This window comes from Falco cherrug, chromosome 4 (genome assembly GCF_023634085.1).
Source record: "Falco cherrug isolate bFalChe1 chromosome 4, bFalChe1.pri, whole genome shotgun sequence".
NCBI lineage: Eukaryota > Metazoa > Chordata > Aves > Falconiformes > Falconidae > Falco > Falco cherrug.
Window position 1 is genome coordinate 924,080 of NC_073700.1, and position 21,841 is coordinate 945,920.

General features: G+C 40.1%; 1 protein-coding gene across 13 annotated transcripts in view; it reads left to right on the top strand.

The window, feature by feature from the left end:
* DOCK3 (dedicator of cytokinesis 3) overlaps positions 1-21,841 on the top strand; it is a 225,395-nt gene that overhangs the window by 156,190 nt on the left and 47,364 nt on the right. For 7 of the 13 annotated variants that reach the window (XM_055709450.1, XM_055709457.1, XM_055709451.1 and 4 more), the window contains exons 20-29: positions 1,310-1,393; positions 1,737-1,837; positions 3,172-3,253; positions 9,139-9,309; positions 10,530-10,616; positions 12,846-13,038; positions 14,880-15,007; positions 15,995-16,141; positions 18,229-18,327; positions 20,481-20,575. In XM_055709450.1, coding sequence (XP_055565425.1) covers positions 1,310-1,393; positions 1,737-1,837; positions 3,172-3,253; positions 9,139-9,309; positions 10,530-10,616; positions 12,846-13,038; positions 14,880-15,007; positions 15,995-16,141; positions 18,229-18,327; positions 20,481-20,575 — 1,187 coding nt within the window. The remainder of the gene's footprint in view (positions 1-1,309; positions 1,394-1,736; positions 1,838-3,171; positions 3,254-9,138; positions 9,310-10,529; positions 10,617-12,845; positions 13,039-14,879; positions 15,008-15,994; positions 16,142-18,228; positions 18,328-20,480; positions 20,576-21,841) is intronic. The other 6 variants (XM_055709455.1, XM_055709462.1, XM_055709456.1 and 3 more) reach the window with 3 other exon arrangements.

Here is a 21,841-nt window from a genome sequence, read left to right on the forward strand (position 1 = left end):
TATCACATAATTTCATCATGTTGTGTAACCCCTATTGCTTTACTTGCCAGTCCTGTGTGTGACCTGAACTTTCTTAGGTCAGAGGAACTTCAAAATGCATCTGAATACTCAGCAAAAAAAGTTCATTCTACATACCTCTCTGATAATTTTAGGTGTGCTGAGAACTCCCCCTAGAACTTATTTTTATAAATCTAGAAGTAAAAGGAGATAATGTGTAACGGCAAATGACCAAAGAAAAGAAACCAAAGAGAAATCACATCACTTAATTAGTAGTTTATGATTAAAGCCACTTCACTGTAACTCATTTGAATGTTGCCATATCTTGAATATTAATCTTCACGATAGCTTCATAACAGAGACAGAAGAGGACAATACCCCATTTATACTGGAATTCTCCAAGAATGCCATGTTTTGTACACTTCGTTTGCAAGGCAGTACAAGTATCTGTTTTTATAGAGAAAAGCATAAAAAGATACGGATTAAATTATTCCAAGGGGAGAAGTAATTGATTCCCTCCCTAAATCAGCTGCCACTAGGCACTGGGATATGAGGCACAGCATGCAATAATTCAGAAAATAAGAAATTGTGTCCTTTCAGAGACTTCATAAATTATTATATTTTATTTCTTGCTTTCCGCATCAGAAATTTAATTGGAATAGATTAAAAAATCATGAGAGGATGTGCAGTTGACTTGATCTTCAGCATTATTCTTCACAGCCATCCTTTTGAGGACTGTGCTTTCAGGAAAGAAAATCACTGAATTGCGCCAGCGCTGAGTAAGCCGCGGTGTTATGGATAAAGGAAACATTTGGCAATATGTAACTTGACCCAGTTAGTGCTTGTTATAAAAGCTTTACTTTTTGTCATATACCAGAAGTTTTCAGTATTAAACATAATTTGGAGCACCAGTTAATGTGCTTCCAAGTCTTAAATTTGATGACAAACAGTATCTGATACACTCTTAATGATACGAGAATTAAAGTAAGTTGTTTTGCCACTGTTGTTAGGCAGCAGTTTTCGTCGGCTTAGTCAGGAACACTGAAGTTATATTTATAAATCAGACATGGTACATATTTCTTATTTTTTGGTTTTCTGTCATTTTTGTTTAGAAATATTCCTTGTAAAGAGAAAAATTCTTCTTAGTAAAACCAAATGAAAATCTTTCGTGTGCATGAACCTGAAGTGATTTGTCCTTGGCAAGTGTTGCACAAAGATACCAACATGTATGAAACAATTAAAGCAGGGAGGAAATAACCTTCTTTTGAATGCAGTTGAATTTGAAATTCTTTGTTTATTCATGTCGTTTTAGTTCCTACAAGATATTCTCGACACGTTGTTTGTAGTTTTGGATGACAACACAGAAAAGTATGGTCTGTTGGTCTTTCAGTCTCTGGTAAGCTGCTGAATTGTTACTTTTCTTTATCTCATGGTCAGTGAGCTTTAAGTTTCTAATTATCATGTTGATAGTATTTTACTTCCATGAAATATAAAATTTCAACTGGATCCAGCCTTACGTTTTCTGGGTGAGGAGGGCAGGCTAGCCTCAGCAGATCCTAGGACAGCAAGATTTGCTATCACTTGGGAGAAGCAAACAATAACATCTAACAGCACAACTACTATATTTTTAAAGAAACTCATGTATTTCATTGTTCCTGAGCTTGTGTAACTTGTTTGTAGCGACCTAGCAACAATGTGCAGCTTCCTTTAGCATGGGTTCGCTTTTTTATCTCCCACAGGTGTTCATCATAAATCTGCTGCGTGACAGCAAGTATTTTCATTTTCGACCTGTGATGGACACTTACATTCAGAAGCACTTTGCAGGAGCACTGGCTTACAAGTAGGTTTTGTTCAACCATCACTTCAAGAGATGGTATTAACAAGCTTTTGAATGATGTCTCCATCAGAATCATAACCTCACGTTAGCATTGGTTGTCAAAAGCAGAACTACTCAGACGGAAGTTTCCCAGCGCAGTTGTAGAGAAAAGCTGCTGGATGTTCACCGGTGGCTAAAATGAGCAGACACTGGGATGTATCCTGCCTTTCTAAGGCTGGCGAACCTTGCTCTCTCTTTTTTTTTTTTTTTTTTTTTTTTTTTTACCCGGAGGCAGACTGTCGCTCAGCAACAACTCATTACCAGTCTGTACTAGTGAGCTACCAAGAGCATATACATTTTTTGCCTTAAGGATGTTGGGGTGTAAGACTTGTATGAAAGCTTAGGGAACTAATTCTAATTTCCTTTTCCAAAGTAGACAGGTATACAGATAAGATGTTCTATTTGATTACACTAAATGTATAATTTCAGTAGATGAGAAACTTAGTTTTCACCGTCACTTTGAAGATTCTGCCTTATTTGCTAGTATTCTTTTTCGAGTCTTGCATCAGGGAATAAGAGAGATTTTTGAAAGCAGTAACAGTTATCGTTCTGGGTGCTGTTTTTCTTTCTTTTAGACCATTTCTTTTGTATATTTGAGGGTATTTTATCTTTGGCCACAGTAAAATATTAAAAATAACTTATAATTTGCTTTAATCGTTTTATGCCATTCACATTTTAGTGTAATTAAAAAAAATACTTAAAAATTTCCGTCAATGGCAGGTAAAAAAACTGTAGGTACCATACAACACTAGAAGGCATAGTCACATTCAGAGGCTAAAAAGGTGTTCTGCTTTGTGTCAATTATCACCTCTTTCAGACAAAACAAATGATTTTTGGTAGTCTGATGTCTGAAATCCAACATGTTTGTAAGACAGCTCTTCAAGTTAGTCCAAGTGGTATTGTGTACTTAGGAAAACAGATGCACGTATTTTCTTTGTGATCTTAGTTTCTAAAAACTTTTACTTAGGGGAGACCTGGAATTTCTTATATAAACTTAATTTAAAAAGGTGTGGTTTAGTCTTAGAACTATGTTGCATGCATTTATCAAAGCTTTTAAATAAACATCTTAGTGTTCCGCATGGTCTAAGTCAATTTCAGAGAAGAAATTATGTTCTAGTTTTGAAACTTAAACCTATGTATTATGTAAATTAAGCAGCTAGGACAGCTATAGCTGACCGCTGAAATAGAGTGAAATGAGACTGTTTTATAGATTTCTCCCTAAAACCAAAATGTTTGTTGCCTAAATGATTTTAAAATAGTGCTGAAGGTTCCTCTTCTTTTCTCTCTGTTATATTCAGGGAACTGATCCGATGTTTGAAGTGGTACATGGACCGTTCAGCTGAGCTTGTACGCCAAGACCACATCCAGGAAGCGATGAGAGTATGTATTGAATAGAAGTATTTGTGTGTCTGTTCCATCTGTGACTACAAAAGGGCTGGGGAAGCTGTAAATAAAATCAAGGATAGGCTGGCACTGACTTCTGATTTGTGTTAACTAGATTATTTTTTTTAATAATATTTTGCCAAAATTGTAATGTTGGGTGGAGATTCACTCTTGTGCAGAAAAAAATGGAAGAAGTATGTCTCGTCAGGTCTGTTTGAAGCCCTGTGGAGAACTTCAGTGGGACTTTCATGGAGTATCTGTGCCCTGGCCATTTATATGTGGTCTGCACCTTGCGCTTCAAGAAGCCGTTTTTGTAAAGGTATTAGGCAGAGGTGTGCTGTGGATCAAAGATAGGGTTTTCATTTCTGGCTGCAGCACAGCTTCATTGCATTACGGGCTGAAGTTCTGGAGTACTTTAAGAAGCAGATAAAGGAGCCTTTAACTGGACAGAAATTCTGACTCTGGTTGCACAGGACCTGAACCACAGTTCCGTGACAAGAACATGATCCCACCAGAAGGCACAGCTTTCTGATGGTGTGTGAAACAAAGGGAGTATTTTTGGTGCTGTTTACAGAGGAATCAGAATAAATAAACTATTAGTTTTACCATGTGTAATTGCGAAACAGAAAGGTAGTGCTTCAAGTACGTAAACAGAAGATTCCAAAATTTGCAGGAAGATACTTTTCTTTGAGTGAATGTCCATCTGTACCTTCTTACTCTGAGCAGAGCATCCAAACATTTGAAACTGGGCACTTTCAGAACTCGTACCAGTGGCAGAGATTAGTACTTTCTTTTCCTCACTTTTTCATGTTCAGTACAAATAGGTGAAGCATCTCACAGGTGAAGCACACACACATACATATGCTACTACTTTAATTTATGGCAACCAGTTGGGAAAGGCAGAGGCTGTTCCTTGTAAACGTACTTATGCCTGTGTCCTGGCATACGGTTCAAACTTTATTATGGCTTCTTCTTCTTGTGATATTTTTTTTCCTTTGTTTTGCCTCCTTTAGTCTAATCTAGTCAGTAATTTTGAGGAAGTGATTTTTATTTTTTGAGAATCCTTGTTCCATTTGAATGGTATAGCATCGCTGCCATCAACTAGCTTTCAAGACCACCTGTTAAGATCATATCCTGGTACTTAGAAGGGCATTATACCAGTGTTTACTTTGTCTTTTGTAGATATTTACATACTTAGGAGCTTATTCTTTGCAGTATTTTTCAGCCACAGATTCATACGCAACGGTAAAAATAGGGCAAAGATGGCTTTTCAGGAAATTATCAACATTTTTTTGTTTCCATCATTATCCCTTTTTTTTGACATTACAAAGAAACCTATTAAAATTATGAGATGAGAGGAAGATCTCTAGCTGGGATGACTTCTGGAAGGTTTTCTCTCTCTCAAACCACTCATTAGTGCTATATGCAGTGCAGCAAAAGGAGATAGATGATATTGGCCCTATGTGATCTGCATTTTTTGAATGTCATAGTAGTCCTCTTCAGAGTTGTTAAAAATATGAATGCTGGAGTCTTTCAGAAACTTGGGTTTTCAACATACTGTTTGTGAATAAGGTACATCCTTTCAAGGATTCCAAGGCAGCTCTTTGCTTACTGGAAATCTCAAGTGCTTTCCTAGAAAGCAGCTGTTCCCTCAGTGACTGAGGTCAGCTTGAAGATGTGGCAGCCCAAGCCTTTCCAAGCACAAGAATTACAATTACCACTGGAGTTTCTGCAGCCCTAACAGTGCATCCTCTACCACTGACACCGCTGTCACATCTTATTCAGACAGTGGCCTTTGCAGGTGTATCTTGGAGGCCCAGATTAAGGTCTCTGTCTTCTTCTGTTACAGGAAAGTGATTAATCTTCTTTGTTTCCAGATTTTATTTCAGGCATTTGGAGCAAGTTTGTACCAAACCCGTTGTCATTACTAACATGCCATTACTCGTACTGTATTCTGTGTATTTGTTGGGAATTTCTGTGGTCTTGGATGGTCTTCACTACACTCCTTGCATTAGTAGTTCTTCAGCTGAGAAAACAGGATAACTCTCTAACCCTTTTTCCCTGAATTAGCTGTTAAATGTAGTACCTGAAAGCAGATGTGAATTATCTGTGCACTCTTTTGTGGCTCTTGACTGCCCATGTACGTCCATGATGGATATGCAGATGTCCCATAAGATCCTGATTTTTTGACCTTGGCATTAGCAAGTGGTGCTCTAGACTATTTCTAAAATTACTTACCTCCTTCAAGACTGCTCTTGTCAAAATACTTCTATGAAACCTGGAGAAGCTATAACCAAAAGGACATATTTAACTGTGCTAGAACACATGGCATCATGTTGCTTTATTATGCGCTATAACAAGCTCTGTGTAAGCTGCACCCAGGCGCAGCTGCCGGTGCCTCCCTAGAGAATTCCGTAACAAAGTGTCCATGTATGGCTCCACAGACAGGTTTAATTTCCCTACCAGTCATGGCAAAACTTACAAAGTGTCTCCAGGAGATGCCCTTTCAGCTTCAGTTATCTTCCAGCGGCAGAATCACAGGTGCTCTTTGCCTAGATTGAGGAGCCCGCTTGAACAGCAGGCCCTTTTCTTCCCGAGGAAGGCACACCTTCACGCCGGTGTTCTGGAGCTCAGCCACGCAGGGCGTGCATCAGACTTTTTTTAAGAAATTTTGATGTACTGCGTGCCATTATGATGGGGATTCAACTTTAACTGGATGGAAATTCTAACTCTTGTTGCACAGGACCTGAACCACAGTTCTGTGACAAGAGCATGATCCCACAGGAAGGCACAGCTTCTTGTAACACGAAGCAGTGATATGGAAAGGGTCAGTTTTCTGAGTTGATTTCTTCAAAACCCTGAACATACTTTCTGAGCCAAGCCAGTCAGGGAGCTAGTGAATGAGGGATGCGGAATTACGTTCTCAGCCTGCCTTTTGAGGCTGGGGGCTCCTCCAAATCGTTCCCTTCGCCCTGAATTTAAAAAAGAAGTGTCAGTCTGTTGCTTTTGAGACCAATCTATCTCAAGACTCTTTAATTAATAATTACTTTATTTGGTGATCTACATTTTCTACAGTCTTGCTTTTGTAAGAATACCAGAAAATTGCTGATGTCATTATAATTGTTCCACCCTGGTCAGCCTGGTTGTGCGACCTGCTACTTCTTCTGTTGCTGATGCCTTGAAGTTCGCCCTAGGTCTTTTATCTGCTCTCACAAGACTCAAATTGGTATTGAAACCTGAACCTTTGCACTTTTCTTCTTAAAACTGCATACTAGATGTTTCTTGTACTTCAGGGATGCAGGTCTCTGGAAAAAACACGTTGACAGTAGCAGGAAGTTTGCTAGCTGCTCTGGAATGGTGAAGTGAATACTCGGAGACTGAAGTGTGACACTGAAGATGGCTTTTATTCACTCTGGTGAGGACAGTGAAAGAGATTCAGATCTTCAGAGCTAATCCTCTTCACCTACACTGTGCTTATGATAAGGTTACCCATTCTACATGCTCCAGCGTCTTTTCTAAAGTAATCTTCGAGTTTCTCATGTTAGGAAATCAATCTGTGCTTTTTCTTAAAGCAGCTCTGATTCAAAGCTGATTCATCTGTTCATACTCTGAACATCAGGTGTGGTTTGCCTTTTGTTTGGATTGGACATACGCTTCGTCTCAGCAGCAGCAGCAGAGTCCAGATACACAACTGGACTGTCCCCAGTTCTGTCCACCGGATTTATGAATGTGCTACAGTAAAACCTTCAAGTGTTGTCTGAGCAACACTTCTATGTCTTCAGGCACATATATGCATCGTATCTGTGATTCTGTAAGTAGTAGGAGGCAGAGTTGGTCCAAGCGCTGATTTGTGCTAATGAGACTTGGTTTGTACTTCTACCATCTTGGCCATGTGTCTGCAAACACAAACACACTGAACTCTTTAGTTAACTGCCTTTATGGGTTCATTCTAGGCAACAGTTGAGTTGCCTGTGCTAAGGCTGTGGGGTTTCTCTGAAAGTCTGCCATTTCACTTCCAACAGACAATTACAGAATTTCATACACAAATCCTCTGATTCATTGCAAAACATAAGCTTCACCTTAAAGTTATGAGCTTTCAGGTTAGAATTATGGTTGTCTATACCAAACCTATAAAACAGGTTGTACGAGCACTTGACTCGCTGCAGAGATGCTGACCTTAAAGAGCTGACTCTTGTGAACTAATTGACCTTTGTCTGGATACTATCCAGAAACATAAAGTGTTATTTCCTGATGAAATTCTTTGGTGAAGGAAGCTTCACTGGGAGATGTTTTAGTACAGAAGTATAACTAACGTAATGCCAAATGACCACAGTTGCAATCATTCCTGGAAAGAAAAAAAAAAAAATTCTGTAAGTATAAGCGGCATTTTGGAATGTGTCATGGCTTTATGAGGAATTTCACCTTCCCATTCTCTATCCTTAAAGCTGTAGCATTCCAAAACTTAAAACATAACATTGCATATTCATGCATATCGTGTGGAGATTGAATGAGTGGCATCTTATGGATGCAGAAATATCTGATGAGGGCAAGATTTGTATTTGAATTAACTTTCAGTTTCCAAACAGCAAAGCATGACAAGAATACTTTCCAGCAAATACAGTGGAATATGTTTCTGTGTAGACTGTGATTACTGAAGCTCCAGCCTGTTCGTTCCCTGTGCTGAATTTTGAGGATATCATCAGACTAGACATCATGTCTTCCCTTAATCCTGCTTTAGTGCTGTATCATGTTAAGCACTAAGGGAAGGAGTAAAGTCTAAATGTCACTGATATTTAGTACATTTCAGTGATGACAGTTGTGCACTCCAAATGATCAAAAAGGCTTTGTTCCTGTGTGGAATGTTACATTGCTGTGTTAGTGCCTGTGAGAACATTTGATAGATAGGACAGCTTGTTAAAGGCTGCATAGAATAATGTATTTTTCTTCATTGACACTGCTTCCAAATAAATGTTCTGAATAATGCCATTTACAAAATTCTAGTTAAAGATGTTTATGTTGCAAATTCAGGCTTACTCTAGACATGTCGTAGAACAAATGATCATTCTACTACAAAAAGGTCCAATTTGCCAGTCCTTCAGGAGCGCGGCATCTATCACACGTTGTGTAATGGTGTTAAATGCCATCTTCTGTGCAGGTTATTCTCCCTCTGCTGGGTGACTCCAAGTTTCATGTGATGATAAAAGAAAGACTTTAACTTACTGCAGCTTGAAGTAAAAAGATACTCACTACAGTACTGCTGCTTGCTACTGTCATGGGCTGGCAGAGGGCTTCACATGCTGCTCTTGTCTTCCTCTGTGTCTGCATCTGCATTTATTTCTGTTTGTACATATACCTGCCAGAAATAAAGGCGAACTTTGCTGTTGTGTTCATATTGAAAAGTAGATTTTCCTTTTTCAGGTAACCCTTTTTCTGTTCCACTGGCAGTCCACTAATCTTAATTTAGATTAGCTAACTCAAGGAATTAAAGGTAAAATTGGAATGAAAACAGGAGAATAGCTTCTTCAGACACTTACAGTCATTGTGCTAAGTCATGAGAAAACGAAGTCTCGTCTCTTCACCAAGATTTTCCTCAAGTTACGTGACTCAAATTTGTCTATTTGACTTGACTGCATTCCTGGTTTTGTTAGTGCGGCAAACTGGTAACAAAGATTATTGGTTGAGAATGGGTACATGCCTATAAGTAACTCTTCCTTAACTGAATTATTTAATATACAAAACCTGTTTTTCTTTCTCCTTTCTAAAGCTGAAGAATTTAGTTGTTGTTATGCACCTAGAATCTTTCCTGGTTCTCTTTAAAACTCCTTTATTTTTCTTTCTCTCTTTTTCTCTGTCTTAATCTCCTTCACCTCCTGCTCCTAAAGGCCTTGGAATATCTTTTCAAGTTCATTGTCCAATCTCGGATACTTTACTCCAGAGCTACTTGTGGAATGGAGGAGGAACAGTTCCGCTCCAGCATCCAAGAGCTTTTCCAGTCCATCAGATTTGTGCTCAGCTTGGACAGCAGGAGCTCTGAGACTCTCATCTTCACACAGGTTTGCTATTTTCTACACTTTAACCGGCAAACCAAAAGGCAGCTACTTTCTGCACTGATAGGATATATGGGCACACGATGATTAAAAGCAGGTTAGTAGAGTTTCCCCCTCTAACAAGCTGATGATACTGGAAGACACCACAGGCAGTTCACGTGGTTGGCCGGTACCTTTGCACCACATCACAGGTCTGGGTGAGCTGAACCGTGGGCTCTCAGGAGGAAAGTGACCTGTCACACAAGAATAGCTTTTAGTTTTTGCTCCGCAAAAGTAAACTGCGTTTTCAAGTCCTCTCGTTCACGTGTCTTGCAGTTGGCCTCAAGAAATTTTAAATCCTTAATTGTAGCAGCTCAAGTCAATACTTAGGGTCATAACAACGTCACAGCAGAGAAGTTTGACTGGTGTACTCACAGCCAGGTAAACTTAATTCCAGCATACTCTAAAATGATGGTCAGAATCGTACGCGGCCCAACCACAAGCACGCTGACATTTAATGCGTTATTTTAAATATGGCCCAGATGACTTCATGAAGACTTCATGTGGGCGTAAGATACTACTCAAAGTGAGTACGGATGCTGCTAAATTTTTGTTTTGTATTTTAAAGACCACTGTACAAAATTACATAGTTCTGTGTTTAAAAGTTATAAAATGGACCACCTAGAACTTCCTGGTAATGCAAAGGTGATTTGTAATCACTAATCACCATTTACAGATGTTTTGAACACCGAATGTAGTTTGCCAAGGAAGCAGTTGCTGTGAACATTGCAACAAAACTGAGCGGCTCTGCCGGTTAGGGAAGCTGCCAGCAGTGTGATCTCTTTCTTAAGAAGCTGGTCTGAAAGATGTTGAGAACAGCTGCTCTAATCTTTTATTTAATCACCCATTAGTGGGTATAATAAGATGAGCCACGAACATGAGAAGTCAGTGCACAGAATTTTGCAGGCAAAGTGACAGTGAGTGGAAACAGGCTCTTGCGAGCACAGGCTGTTTGGGCTTGGTCGGCTGCCAGCCATGCTGGCCGCAGGTCCAGGGACGCTGGCTCTGACGGTGTGTTATTGGCCTGTTTTCTCTTGGGCTCTCCTTATTTTCCTCTCGCTCACTATGGTATTTCTTACTTTAGACTTCTGTGATTTGTAAATCCTGTCCTTATTTAATCTTTGAAAAGTTTACTTTTTGTTTCCCCCTTGCCACTCTGTTGCCCCTTGATCCCACTTGCCCCATAGGCGCCTCAGCCCGGAGGGCAGGCGAGCGGAGCTGGGACATGTGCCCCACAAAAATGTGGTGGTACGTCAAGGCCGTCATTTAATGCTGTAAGTAATGATCCCCAGAACTGCACACGTATTTCATCATGGATGTTCCCAATTAATCCCATTTACCTACCCCAAACCCTCTTTTCCTGCATATAAACTGGAATTTGATGTTTAAGTGGCTGGTACTTTAAAACTAGGAAATGTGGAATATTTCAGTAATTAATGGAACAGCTTGTGGCATCCACACACTGAAAAGGCAGTACTGAGGGCATACACAAGATTATGTACATCATATTGTTAGGGACAGCCAAGGAGATTATGTACTGGTTCTGGAAGCCTGGACAACTGTTAAATATCTAGAGAAGATGCTTGAGGCCCTAGCAAGCATAATTTTCTTCACAGTTGTCCTCTTATCCAGGATATTAGAGAGATCTCAATATAGTACTTCCCAGCAATGAGATTAAAACTGATTATGTCTTTCCTTCCAGGCAATTAGTTTGACATGAGTAATGTTCCAGCATATTTTAGGGTGTCGTACAAAAAAGGGCCCTTCAAGGAACGGATGCAATGATGTAGCTGTTCCTCAGGACGGATCCAAAGCTTCCTGAAGAGATCCCATGCATATCCTTAGATTGCTACTGGATATCCTAAATGGCCACAGAAATCCTTCTGCTTTATAGTAATAGTTAGAAATAAGTTTAGGAAAACTCCTGTAAGGGTTTGCTGGGCCAGTGTTGTAATTTCACTTGTTTATCCCAGAGATAAAGATGCTGCCTAGATTTGCAGCTGTTCAGGCTTCCAAGAGTGCCATCAGCTATTTTAAATGATTCCTATTTGTTTATTTTGTTAGTACATTGTATGTTTGTAGCAACAAATAGGTGACAACACCCAGGAGGATATGTGAGGTTTTGTATAATCTGAATTGATTGTAACAAAACAAGATGTTGGGAGAGATAACGAGCACGAAGAAGAAAGAGGTAAATTTATATTCAGAATAATTTAATGAGCTCTACAGTGTTAGTTGTAAGAATAACTTAGACTTTGCTCAAAGACCATTAAATAGATACCAGTGTTGTTTGAAGATACTTTGAGGGAAGACTTTGCAAAGAAGGAAGCGGTGTATTATATGGGATTAGGAAAGGCATGCCAAGTGTTAGAGCCAGTGTGGGAGAGTTACAGAAATGTTTTATGTCATGACAATTAAAAAATCGGTGAAGAAAAGGAAACTTGCAGAACAGAAGAAAATATTGGCAGGTGGTGGGACTCTGGAAGGGCAAAGCTGAACAGGGATGTGCAGCAAAGCTTGGTGCATCAGTGTGGTTTGTGTGGAGAGCGACAGGCAAGGGGGTGGAAGCAGCAAGCGGGGGGGCTGGGGGGCTGGGAGAGAGGCAGCTGGATCAAAACCACACTGTGCAGCACTGAGGCGTGCAACCGTCTAGGAATTCAAGTAGTTACAGTGAGGAAATGGGTCTGGAGCATGGGTAGGGTGTAGAAGAGAAGACTTTTAAAACCTTGGAGGTGTATGGCAGTTGTTAGGTCTGACATCAAGGCTGTGGGACCTGAGGATAGGGTCAGGCATGGGATTTTCTACTGTTTCGAAGAAATGAATTGAAAAAGTGTGACATAAGAGAGGAAGAGTTTGATTTTTATTGTTGTTGTGCTGGTATTTTTTCTGCACTTTAAGAAACACCTTCGAGGTGACTCCAGCTGACTGGAAGTACCAGTCCTTGCACGACTCACGTGCACACCTTGCATGATGTGTGCCTCTTTCACATGAAATCACACCTCACCCCTGTTGCAGAAATATAATGTCACATGACAGTGGCTGCTATGGTTAAGAGTCTGTCAACATGTTCTTTACTTCAAAATGTTTTCTGAAGAGTTTTAACTACAAAAGCTTGGTATGGAACACACTAATCAGAAGCAAGTTTTATATTTATTGAAAAAAGTAAATCAACAAGAATTGAGTATTTTCTGTTCTCTGGTACCTCAGTGTTTTTCTGTTTTATAAGCTTGTGTCCTAAAACACAGCCTTTTGAAGCTCTACAGTATGTATGTGCTCAACTTATTGTAAGACTTGGTATTCCAGCAGCGCTTGATTTTTATCTGCTACCTGTGGTTTGCTCACTGTGGAGTTCAGGTATTGCAGAACATGAACACCAACCATAGTGCACTATTGGGTAGCTTTTTGCAGACCCTTAATTCAGTTTTACTGTTGTTTCTATTTCACTGCATTTAGCTGCAGTTCCAGAATTCAAAATTTTCAGTTTCTTCATTTACTTTTCCCAGGCCGCCTTGCTGAACTCCTTCCCCGCTATCTTTGACGAGCTGTTGCAGATGTTCACTGTGCAGGAAGTGGCGGAGTTTGTGCGGGGAACGCTGGGCAGCATGCCCAGTACCGTGCACATCGGGCAGTCTATGGATGTTGTTAAGCTACAGTCTATCGCACGCACTGTTGACAGCCGCCTGTTCTCCTTCTCAGGTAAGGCAGTGGTACTGAGGCTAACTCATGCTGCTAGCTGAGAGTAGGAACATGCTGCATTCATTCTGCAGCTGCTTGGCTGCAAACAGTTCGTTGCTGAATGCCAGTAATCTTGGTAATTATTTATCTTGGCGGCATCATTGTCACCTGTATTTGCTGCAGGTACTTTCCAAGTTTCCCTACGGTAGGAAATGTTTATAAATCCATCATGGATAAGTTGTAGTTTCTAAAGGTTGATAAAAGTATGTATGTTAACAAATCGAATCAATTATTAAAACTGCCAAATCTCACTTGGTACTTTGTATTACTCCTCTGTGGCTGTCCTGGGTAGGAAGATAACCTCCTTTCCAGCAAGCTTATTCTCTGAGAAAGAAACAGGGAGATGAAGTTACATGAGAGACCCACCACAGTCTTTTAAAGTATATTTAATCTTTACATTATAACTTTGTATTTCTTTAGCTCAACATACTAGTAATTATTTAAGAATTAATTGAATGAAGAGGGGTTGAAGACCATGAGTTTATTTCGTACATAAAAGTCTGGATGAAAGAAGTTAGGAAGGTAATAGTGGAAGATAAAAAGCACCTTTGGGCTTATCTTCCCTGTAGTGAGGATCTTAAGTTAGTGCACTGAAATTACTCTACACAGTGCAAAGTGAGAATGGTAATAGCACAGACTCATGTTTAAACCATCCATTGTAATTGTTCTTAAACGTATTTTTTCTTAACTTTGAAATTAATCTCAAAAAATATGAGAGTATAGAGAATGAGTAGCTTAGTCCAAAGGTGGCAGTGAAACAGGCAGTGAATTTTACCTAATTGCAGTGTTTTGAACCTATGGTTAAAAATATTTGTCTTTGTGAGTGCCAATTCATGGGCGAAAGCCTCCTCTTCTGTCTTCTCAATAAAGACAGGTGTAACTTTACCCACAGGGTCTAGGGCTTTACTCCTTCCCCTTAACCTTCATTTCTCCTTCATGAGGTACCAGCATAGCTGCTGCATAGCAGCATGACATCTCGCTACAGCATCAGAAACGAGAAAGAAAGCTTCAGCGTTGCAAGGCAGCTGTGACTGTACAGTTGCCACATTTTCCACCCAACAAAAGGGCAGACCCTAACTTCTTCCTTCCTGTGGAAGCATGACCCGATATTCCTTGTCAAAGGTCTTTCCCATGTCCTGTCTGCCCCTGGGAAGATGAATCTGGTTTCCAAAGTTATCTTTTGCCTGCCCACCATTCCTACTCTTCAGGTCTTGCATTAAAGGAAGATACGTACTCTTTTTCTTGCCTCCTATATGGTGATGACTTATTTTCTTTCTAGCTCTCCTATCAGTCTGCTGACATCTTGCCACTTTTTTCCCCTGTCTCTTTTTTTCCTGTTTTGGCTACTGATTTCTGCAGCTGCTACCTGCTCTCCCTTCTGTAAGATTAAGGTTTGTGAGCCAGCTAAAAGAGAGAATTAGCCAGTTTCAAGAGGCACACAGTAGAGGAGCTCTGTTAACAGTGACAGTAGAGCTGGAAAGCAATGCAAAGTGAGAAAGGGTTTGCACAAAAGAAATCAACATTAGAAAGTGTCAGTTCACAACTGTTGTTTGCAAGCTGAGTCATTGTTGGGAACATCATGTGTACTGCATATATGAACTTCTGAAACTAGAAGTACTGTTCATTCATGAGAGACAGTTCTTAAAGTGTAGTGTACTACAATGTGTACGATAGAAGTTGCACCACTTAATCAAATGCAGTGTATATCAGTAGAATAGTTTGGATACCAAAAGGCTACTGATTGGCATGATTGAAAATTAATTTTGTTTGGAAGAGCTGTGATCTGGTTTTCCTTCTTTCAGAGTCCCGGCGCATCCTGCTACCTGTAGTTCTTCACCACATTCACCTTCACCTACGACAGCAGAAGGAGCTACTTATCTGCTCTGGGATCCTCAGTAGTATCTTCTCCATAATCAAGGCCAGCTCTTTGGTAATCTGATGCTTTATTTTTTTATTATTTTTTTAATTGCACCACTAATTTAGTAAAATTCAGACTGAGGGATTTTTATAGGTTAATACAGGTTTTTTTAAGATCCTTTTAAAAATTGAATTCTGCTAACTTTTGGTCAGCAGGAGAACACCTGAAATGAGGGTCTGCTGCTGTGTGTGTGACTCAGAGCATTCTGATTACAGAGTTTTCATGCTGTTAGGAGGGGGGAAAAGCATACGCATTTACCAGGTTTGACACTGTTTAATTTTCTTCATCCAAGCCCAGAACTTAGGTGTCAGTGAAGTCTAAAAGCTCTGCACAGCTCTAGGACTTGTAGTTCTGCAAGAGACAGTAACTAGCACTTTTTGGTTCATGTGAAGAGAATACTCTTAAAATTATCCAATCAGTGAAGTCACACTTACTTCTGGAAATTGCTGCTGAGTTTAAACACGCAGCCTTGATGATGGTAATACTCCGATCCCAAATGGTAACTTGATCATTTAAAGCAATGCCCACAGACAGGGGTTGGTGAAGTTTACCCACCTGACTAAAGGAGGAAGCTCATGGTGCTAAATATAATTCATACCAATGTGTTATTTCCAATCACAAGTTACAGTTTGTGTGAAAGGAATGCGATGGAAGGTATCGTGGTTATAAGCTAAAATAATACTGCCATGGATTAAAGCTTCCCAGACATAATCGGATCCCACTGTGTTTTAGAGTGTATGAAAACCTTTGGTTATAGATTTACCTTTATGGCTCTGACCCTGAATGTTCCCATCAGACTGACGAAGTAACACACACACACACACACACACACATTGGCATCACAGGTACCGGTGAGGAATTTGGTTGTACTGCTTCGAACATCTGCTGCGGAGTTGTCTGGCACAAGGAGTTTGTGCTATGGCTGACCTGGCAGGGTTGTCTTTGTCCGTTCCATTCTATCCAGTTTCTAACTGTCTGTTTGCTCATCACCTACTGTAGGAGGGAGATGTCGTGGAGGAGGTTGAGATGATGGTGGAGAGCCTCCTGGATGTGCTTTTACAAACTCTGCTCACAATCATGAGTAAATCGCAGTCTCAGGAGGCGGTAAGAGGGCAACGTTGCCCGCAGTGCACAGCAGAAATCACTGTTAGTAACTAACAATCAGTTTCTATTTCCTGCTTCTCTAACCTATGGTTCAGCCCCTCACCACCACCCGCACCTCATTATCATCTCTGCTGCATGAATGCCCAGAGCTGTGTCTCTCTCCCTTAATAAGCCACAAACCCATTCCTTCCTCTGTGCAGTAGTGAGGTCTTCAGGAAGCGGTGGAGCTCAGGAAGCTTTTGTGGATTTCCAGGTCATTTTCTTATTTGCCTTTGGAGCTGTGATTGCAAGTTACCGGTTAGAACTTGCAGCATACACTAGCTAGGTAGCTGCCTGGGGCTTCAGCCCTAAACAGGTACCACCAAGGGCTACACGAGCATCAGGCCCTTGATTCCTAAGACTGAGAGTACCATAATGCTCAGTGGACAGGTCCCATAACACCCTGGAGAGCTTCTGTCCAGGTTCACTGGTTATTTCATGCAGATGAAATACAACATAACTTTTGAAAAAAAAATTAATAGATCCTAAGTAGAGCTTGGTGGGAGAAGAGGGAACAGCCACCACTTTGTCCAGACTGCCAGCACAAGCCTAGGGGGAGAAATTTTTCTTTGACATGCAATGGAAGAAGAGAAAAAGAATTAAATTCTGCTGTTCAGCTTTCTGCTTTTCTGGATTCATTGCCCTTTTCTATTCTAGCCTATTTTAGTCTATTTTTGCTTGTCAGAGTCTCTAATGCAGCTTTTGCACAATGTGCCATGTTAAGCTGTTGTTCAGAACATCCCTTTTTTTAGACTTGCTTTTTTATCAGATGGCTGAAACCTCAGTGGTATTGTTGGGGGCAGATGTGCACTGAGGTCCACTCCTTGCACGAGAGAAAAGGCTGTATCTTCCTGTGTGAGCTCAGATAAAGTAACAAATGGTAGAATCCTAATAAGGAACAAGGCATTTAGTAGCTTCAGACACGTTCTTTGATACAAAACAAGAAAGGCAGTAGCCTGCAAATGTCCAGTAACATCTCAATTTCCTTCTACTCCTACCGTTTGACCTACTGTTATCACTGACACCTCGCACAGAAGAGCAGACCTTTTATCCTAAGGAAATTCAACCCTGTAAAGTTTATTGGAACAACCTGTGTCAAAGCTTCTGGGTAGATACTTGAGCCAATTAAAAAAAAAATAAAAGTAAAATTACAATGGAATGGACAGTCCTAAGTATAAAATCCCCTTGTATTTGTTCCTGAATTTATATTTCGCAGCACAGTGGTATGCAGAATCTTATTAGATACTGCTTAGAAGGAAGTTTAATTTTCCAAATTAACTGCTCATTGTCACAGAAAAAGTGTTGCACAAGGGAGTGGCAGTCAAAAGACATAGTCCTTACGTTCTTGGCACTGCCTTGCTTGTTATCTTGGACAGATTGCTTAACTTCTCTGTGCTTTGCTTTCAGATATATAAAATGGGGGAGCTCATCTTTGGAAAACACTTTGGGATACTGTGGTAACTGGTTAGGGTGCATCTGCTTTGCAGGCCAGAAATGTAATTGTAGCTCATGTAGGCCTGCCCAACTATATTCAGAATATCTTACTGGAGTACTGTTAGCTACAACAGCACATAACTTGATGAACACTAATAAGCCAAATATTTATGAGATTCCAGACGCCTTTTGTAGCCCATACTGATCCCATGCTGTCATCACTATACTGTTGTGAGTATCTGAGCCAATTAGTTTAAATAACGCCTGGTATGTCTGCATGAGCCGCAGTCACACCTTTGATAGACACAGTATATCAAGCAACTGAAAAAGGTGATTGTCAAAACCTGCATGCTCGGAGGGCTACTCATGTACGTCTGTATTAATCATTTTAAATTGTTTTTGTTTAGACTACAATATTGGGTAAAAGACATTTAAAACTGGCACCCATGGAGGAGCCTCTAAGAGGTGTATTCCTATGTGTTAACAGTCAAGAACTGTTAACATGCAGTATTTTTAATCTCTGTGCATGTCAGCTTTCCTGTCATAGGCATTGGGGCCATTTCAGACCCCTCCCTTTATACCCCACCCCGGGTTGAGTTTTATAATTATGAAATCTCAGATTGTCTGAATGAAATAGTTTCTTGTTTGGTCAACAGGGAGAATATGTCTCCTGCCTTTTATCTTTGCTTCGTCAGATGTCAGACACTCATTTCCAGCACTTACTGGACAACTTCCAAAGCAAGGATGAACTAAAGGTACGACAGAGCATCATGTTTGTCGGGTGATTCACTTGGAATGGGAGAGCAGAAGGGAATCCCTCCAGCCTTGCTTGCTCTGCTTCCCATTCCCATTCACGGGCACTCTGGTCACCGACCTTCCTTGCACTTGTATAATAATAAGTGTTGTGTTAAAAAAACATTTCAGATCGCAGGGCACTGAATTATCTTCCTAACAGCAAGGGAAGTCCCGGTATAGCTGTTATGAGACTTAAAAGGATATCGCTGCTGTACCTTACAGAACACAGTCAGAGGAACAGGGTTTTTTTAATCCTGTGGATGTAATTATTCTATAGCCTTTTACTAGATGTACAAGATGCATTGGAGCTTACTTAGGAAGGGTGTTGATTTTATGCCAAAAGAGAATTTCAAGCTTTTTCAGGGATACAGATGTCTTTAGCAGATGAAATCTTTTTTGGGAAAGCAGTAACCTTACTACTCCACTTGCTGCATGCTTCCCAGATTTGTGAACATTAACTTAAAATATGGCTCTTCATGAACAGAAGGGGTTGGTGAGAAGGGGTGCAGACCTCTCTGGTGGCTTTCTTTGCCACTGAAATTTTGGGATGATGTATCTCACAACAGCAGAAACTAACTTTATATCTCAACTTCCATAGGAAAGAGGAGAATCTCTGACAACAGTCTGTTTAAAAGGCAGAATCATTTCACGAATAAAGACAAGATTTTATATAAAATGCTGTTGATTAGCATGGCGCTCAATAAGATATGGACAAGTAGAATAATATCATGTGGCCTTATATAACTTAAATTGCCTTAAAAAATGAAATACAGGAACAGTGAGAAGTCCTCTCTGAATAGGTTTTCAGCTTCTAAATATTTCATGTACATAAAGAGGCTGAATAGGTCTCGGAAAGAAATTTGGGATGATATCATTCTTACTTTAGGTTACAGGATTCAATGTATCTCAGGTTGATAATTATCTGAGATTACTACTTTTCAGGTAACTTTCAAATTGCTCATAGGAAAATGATTTAGTAAATTAATATTAATTTTAATAGATATTTTTAAAACATATCTAAAGTATATTCTTATGTCAGACCAGTGAAAACGTTTGTCATTGAACTGAAATTTGTCTTTACACTCATAAGAACAAACAATATTGTATCTCTGATAATTGAAGGACACGTTCCAGGAGTATCACAGAGGCTGAAGATTTCATACCAAACTTTTTTTACAACTATCATTTGACCTAATAAAATATATTACTTTCTTTCCCCCCCTTCAAATATTGCTGTAATAATACTTCTAATACTTCTTCTTGCACGGAAAGGCATTATGTTCACTTACTGCTGTTACATCGAGGCCAAAATGAGGCCAGGAGTGAAGGATCTTCTGATGCTTTACTCTGAGCTCAGTTGCACAGAGATGCTCATTCCCGACCTCCCACTGCAGTTAAGGCATAATGGCAGGACAGTTCTGAACAAATTTTGCACTGCCGCTTTCTGTGCTATCTTGATTTTGTGTAGAAGAAAACCAAAACAATTTGCAAGGCCAACAACTTGGCATGTTTGATCCTCGCTGCTGTTCTTTGCAAATACAGAGGTACAGGCAGTCAAAGACCAGAAATGATCTCTATGTTTGGGGATTTTCTGGGGAAAGCAGGTGTTCAGCTGAATGTGTTTAAGAGGTCTTTTCACCTGCATATTGCCAGAAATGGGGTTTTCTGTTACTATTTTTAAAAGCGTATGTAGGAGCTTTATTGGGCTTGAGTGTGTGGGGTTTTGTCAAATTTGTGACATAAGTGCAAAGAAATTTGGACAGATACGGTAATTAAATGAATGCATAAATGATTATGATTCCAGTATATTTGAAAAATAGCTGCAGATTGGCACTGGAGCTCTAGATAGTAAAGTCATATACAATTATGCACATCTCACTGTAGAACTTAAGATTTAAAAGACGGCTAGTCGCACCTTGCTTAGTCTGTATTAGGTGCATACAGAATGAATAGAGCCATATCCCAACATATGTTGTTTCCATGTTTTCAGGCGAATGGCCTAGTAACACAATGCTCAAGTGGAGCATGCCTAGCTTGATTGCCTTTCTTATAATCAAGAAATCAGTCTGCAACTGCTGGTGATTTTTTAAATTTTTTTTTCCCTACATGACAGGAGTTCCTTCTGAAGATTTTCTGTGTATTTCGGAACCTGATGAAAATGAGTGTCTTTCCTCGAGACTGGATGGTGATGAGGTTGCTCACCAGCAAGTAAGTAGAGAAGCAGGTATAAACTGCTGACGTTCTGTATCAGAATTTTTTCTCCTCAGCTGGGCAGCTGAAACCTGTGATGCAGTGTGTTCATCAGACTGAGATATGGTGATCAAGACAGGAATTCTGGAGCACTCATCCTCCTTCTGCAGTTATCTTAGCACTCTGGACCAAACTGGGGCTTCTGTATTCATGCGATTTTTTAAAACTCTGCTTTGCACTGGCATCAGAATTGAAAGTTTAAACTCACAGCTGAAGTAGCTGCGTTGAAGGTGAGAGTGGCACAGCAGCTCTCATACCACGTGGCAAGGAGCCCATGCCAAGTGGTGTTTACAGACAGGCCTCTCAGCTGCCATCCTCAGTAAATTACTGCATTAAACATCTGTCTCTTCCCATGAACATCATTCCTTAACCTACCTAGGAGGAGTACGCAGTTATTTTAGAAAAGGAGGAGCAGACCCTAGTGACAACACAAAGTGCATTACAGAGTTATTTCTCAATTAAGTTGTCATTTACCATTTTAATGCTTAATTTTATCTAATTTTCATGATTCTGGTGAGTTAAGTACTGTGCTGTTTGGAATGGCAGTAGTGTGATGAACACAGGGTGGCTGGAATTATTTACTAGTTTCTTTAGACAGACTACCTATAGAATTATACTGACCAACTGGCAACTGGAGCGGTCCCATTACAAGATGTCGTACAAGCTTTCCTAGAGGCTGGCTGCTCATCTGAGCTGCATGCTCTGGGAGTTCACAGTGCTAATGAAAAGTGAAAGCGGTTTTAGTCTTTGAAGCACAAAGTTTAAACGAAGCCCTGTAAGAAAAGAAAAATCCACAATGAAGGAGCAGTTGCCTTGGACGCTGTAGGTTACCTGGCTGCCTTTGGCATGATTTTGCCATTAAACCCTTAGACTGATAGGTGTGTTCAGCGGTGTTACTGGAAGTATTGCTTGCATGTGGATCGGCGATGTGGTGTTTCTTTTGATACTAATTGTTGCCTTTCCTACATGCTGTTTATTGAATTTATCGCATGCCTTGATTGACTTTAACCAAGGTGTATTTACCTTGGTTAAAAGCAATTTTATACGTACACATATACACCTACAAAAATATACCAGGGAACCCAGAATTGGCAAAATACAAATATCTTGACATGTGAACCAGATGAAGGACCATTGTATAGCCAAGAATGAAAAAAGCTTTCTGAGTTGCTCATCTCTGGGAAGAAAACCCCAACAAATCTTTCTGCCTAAAATAGGAGGAAG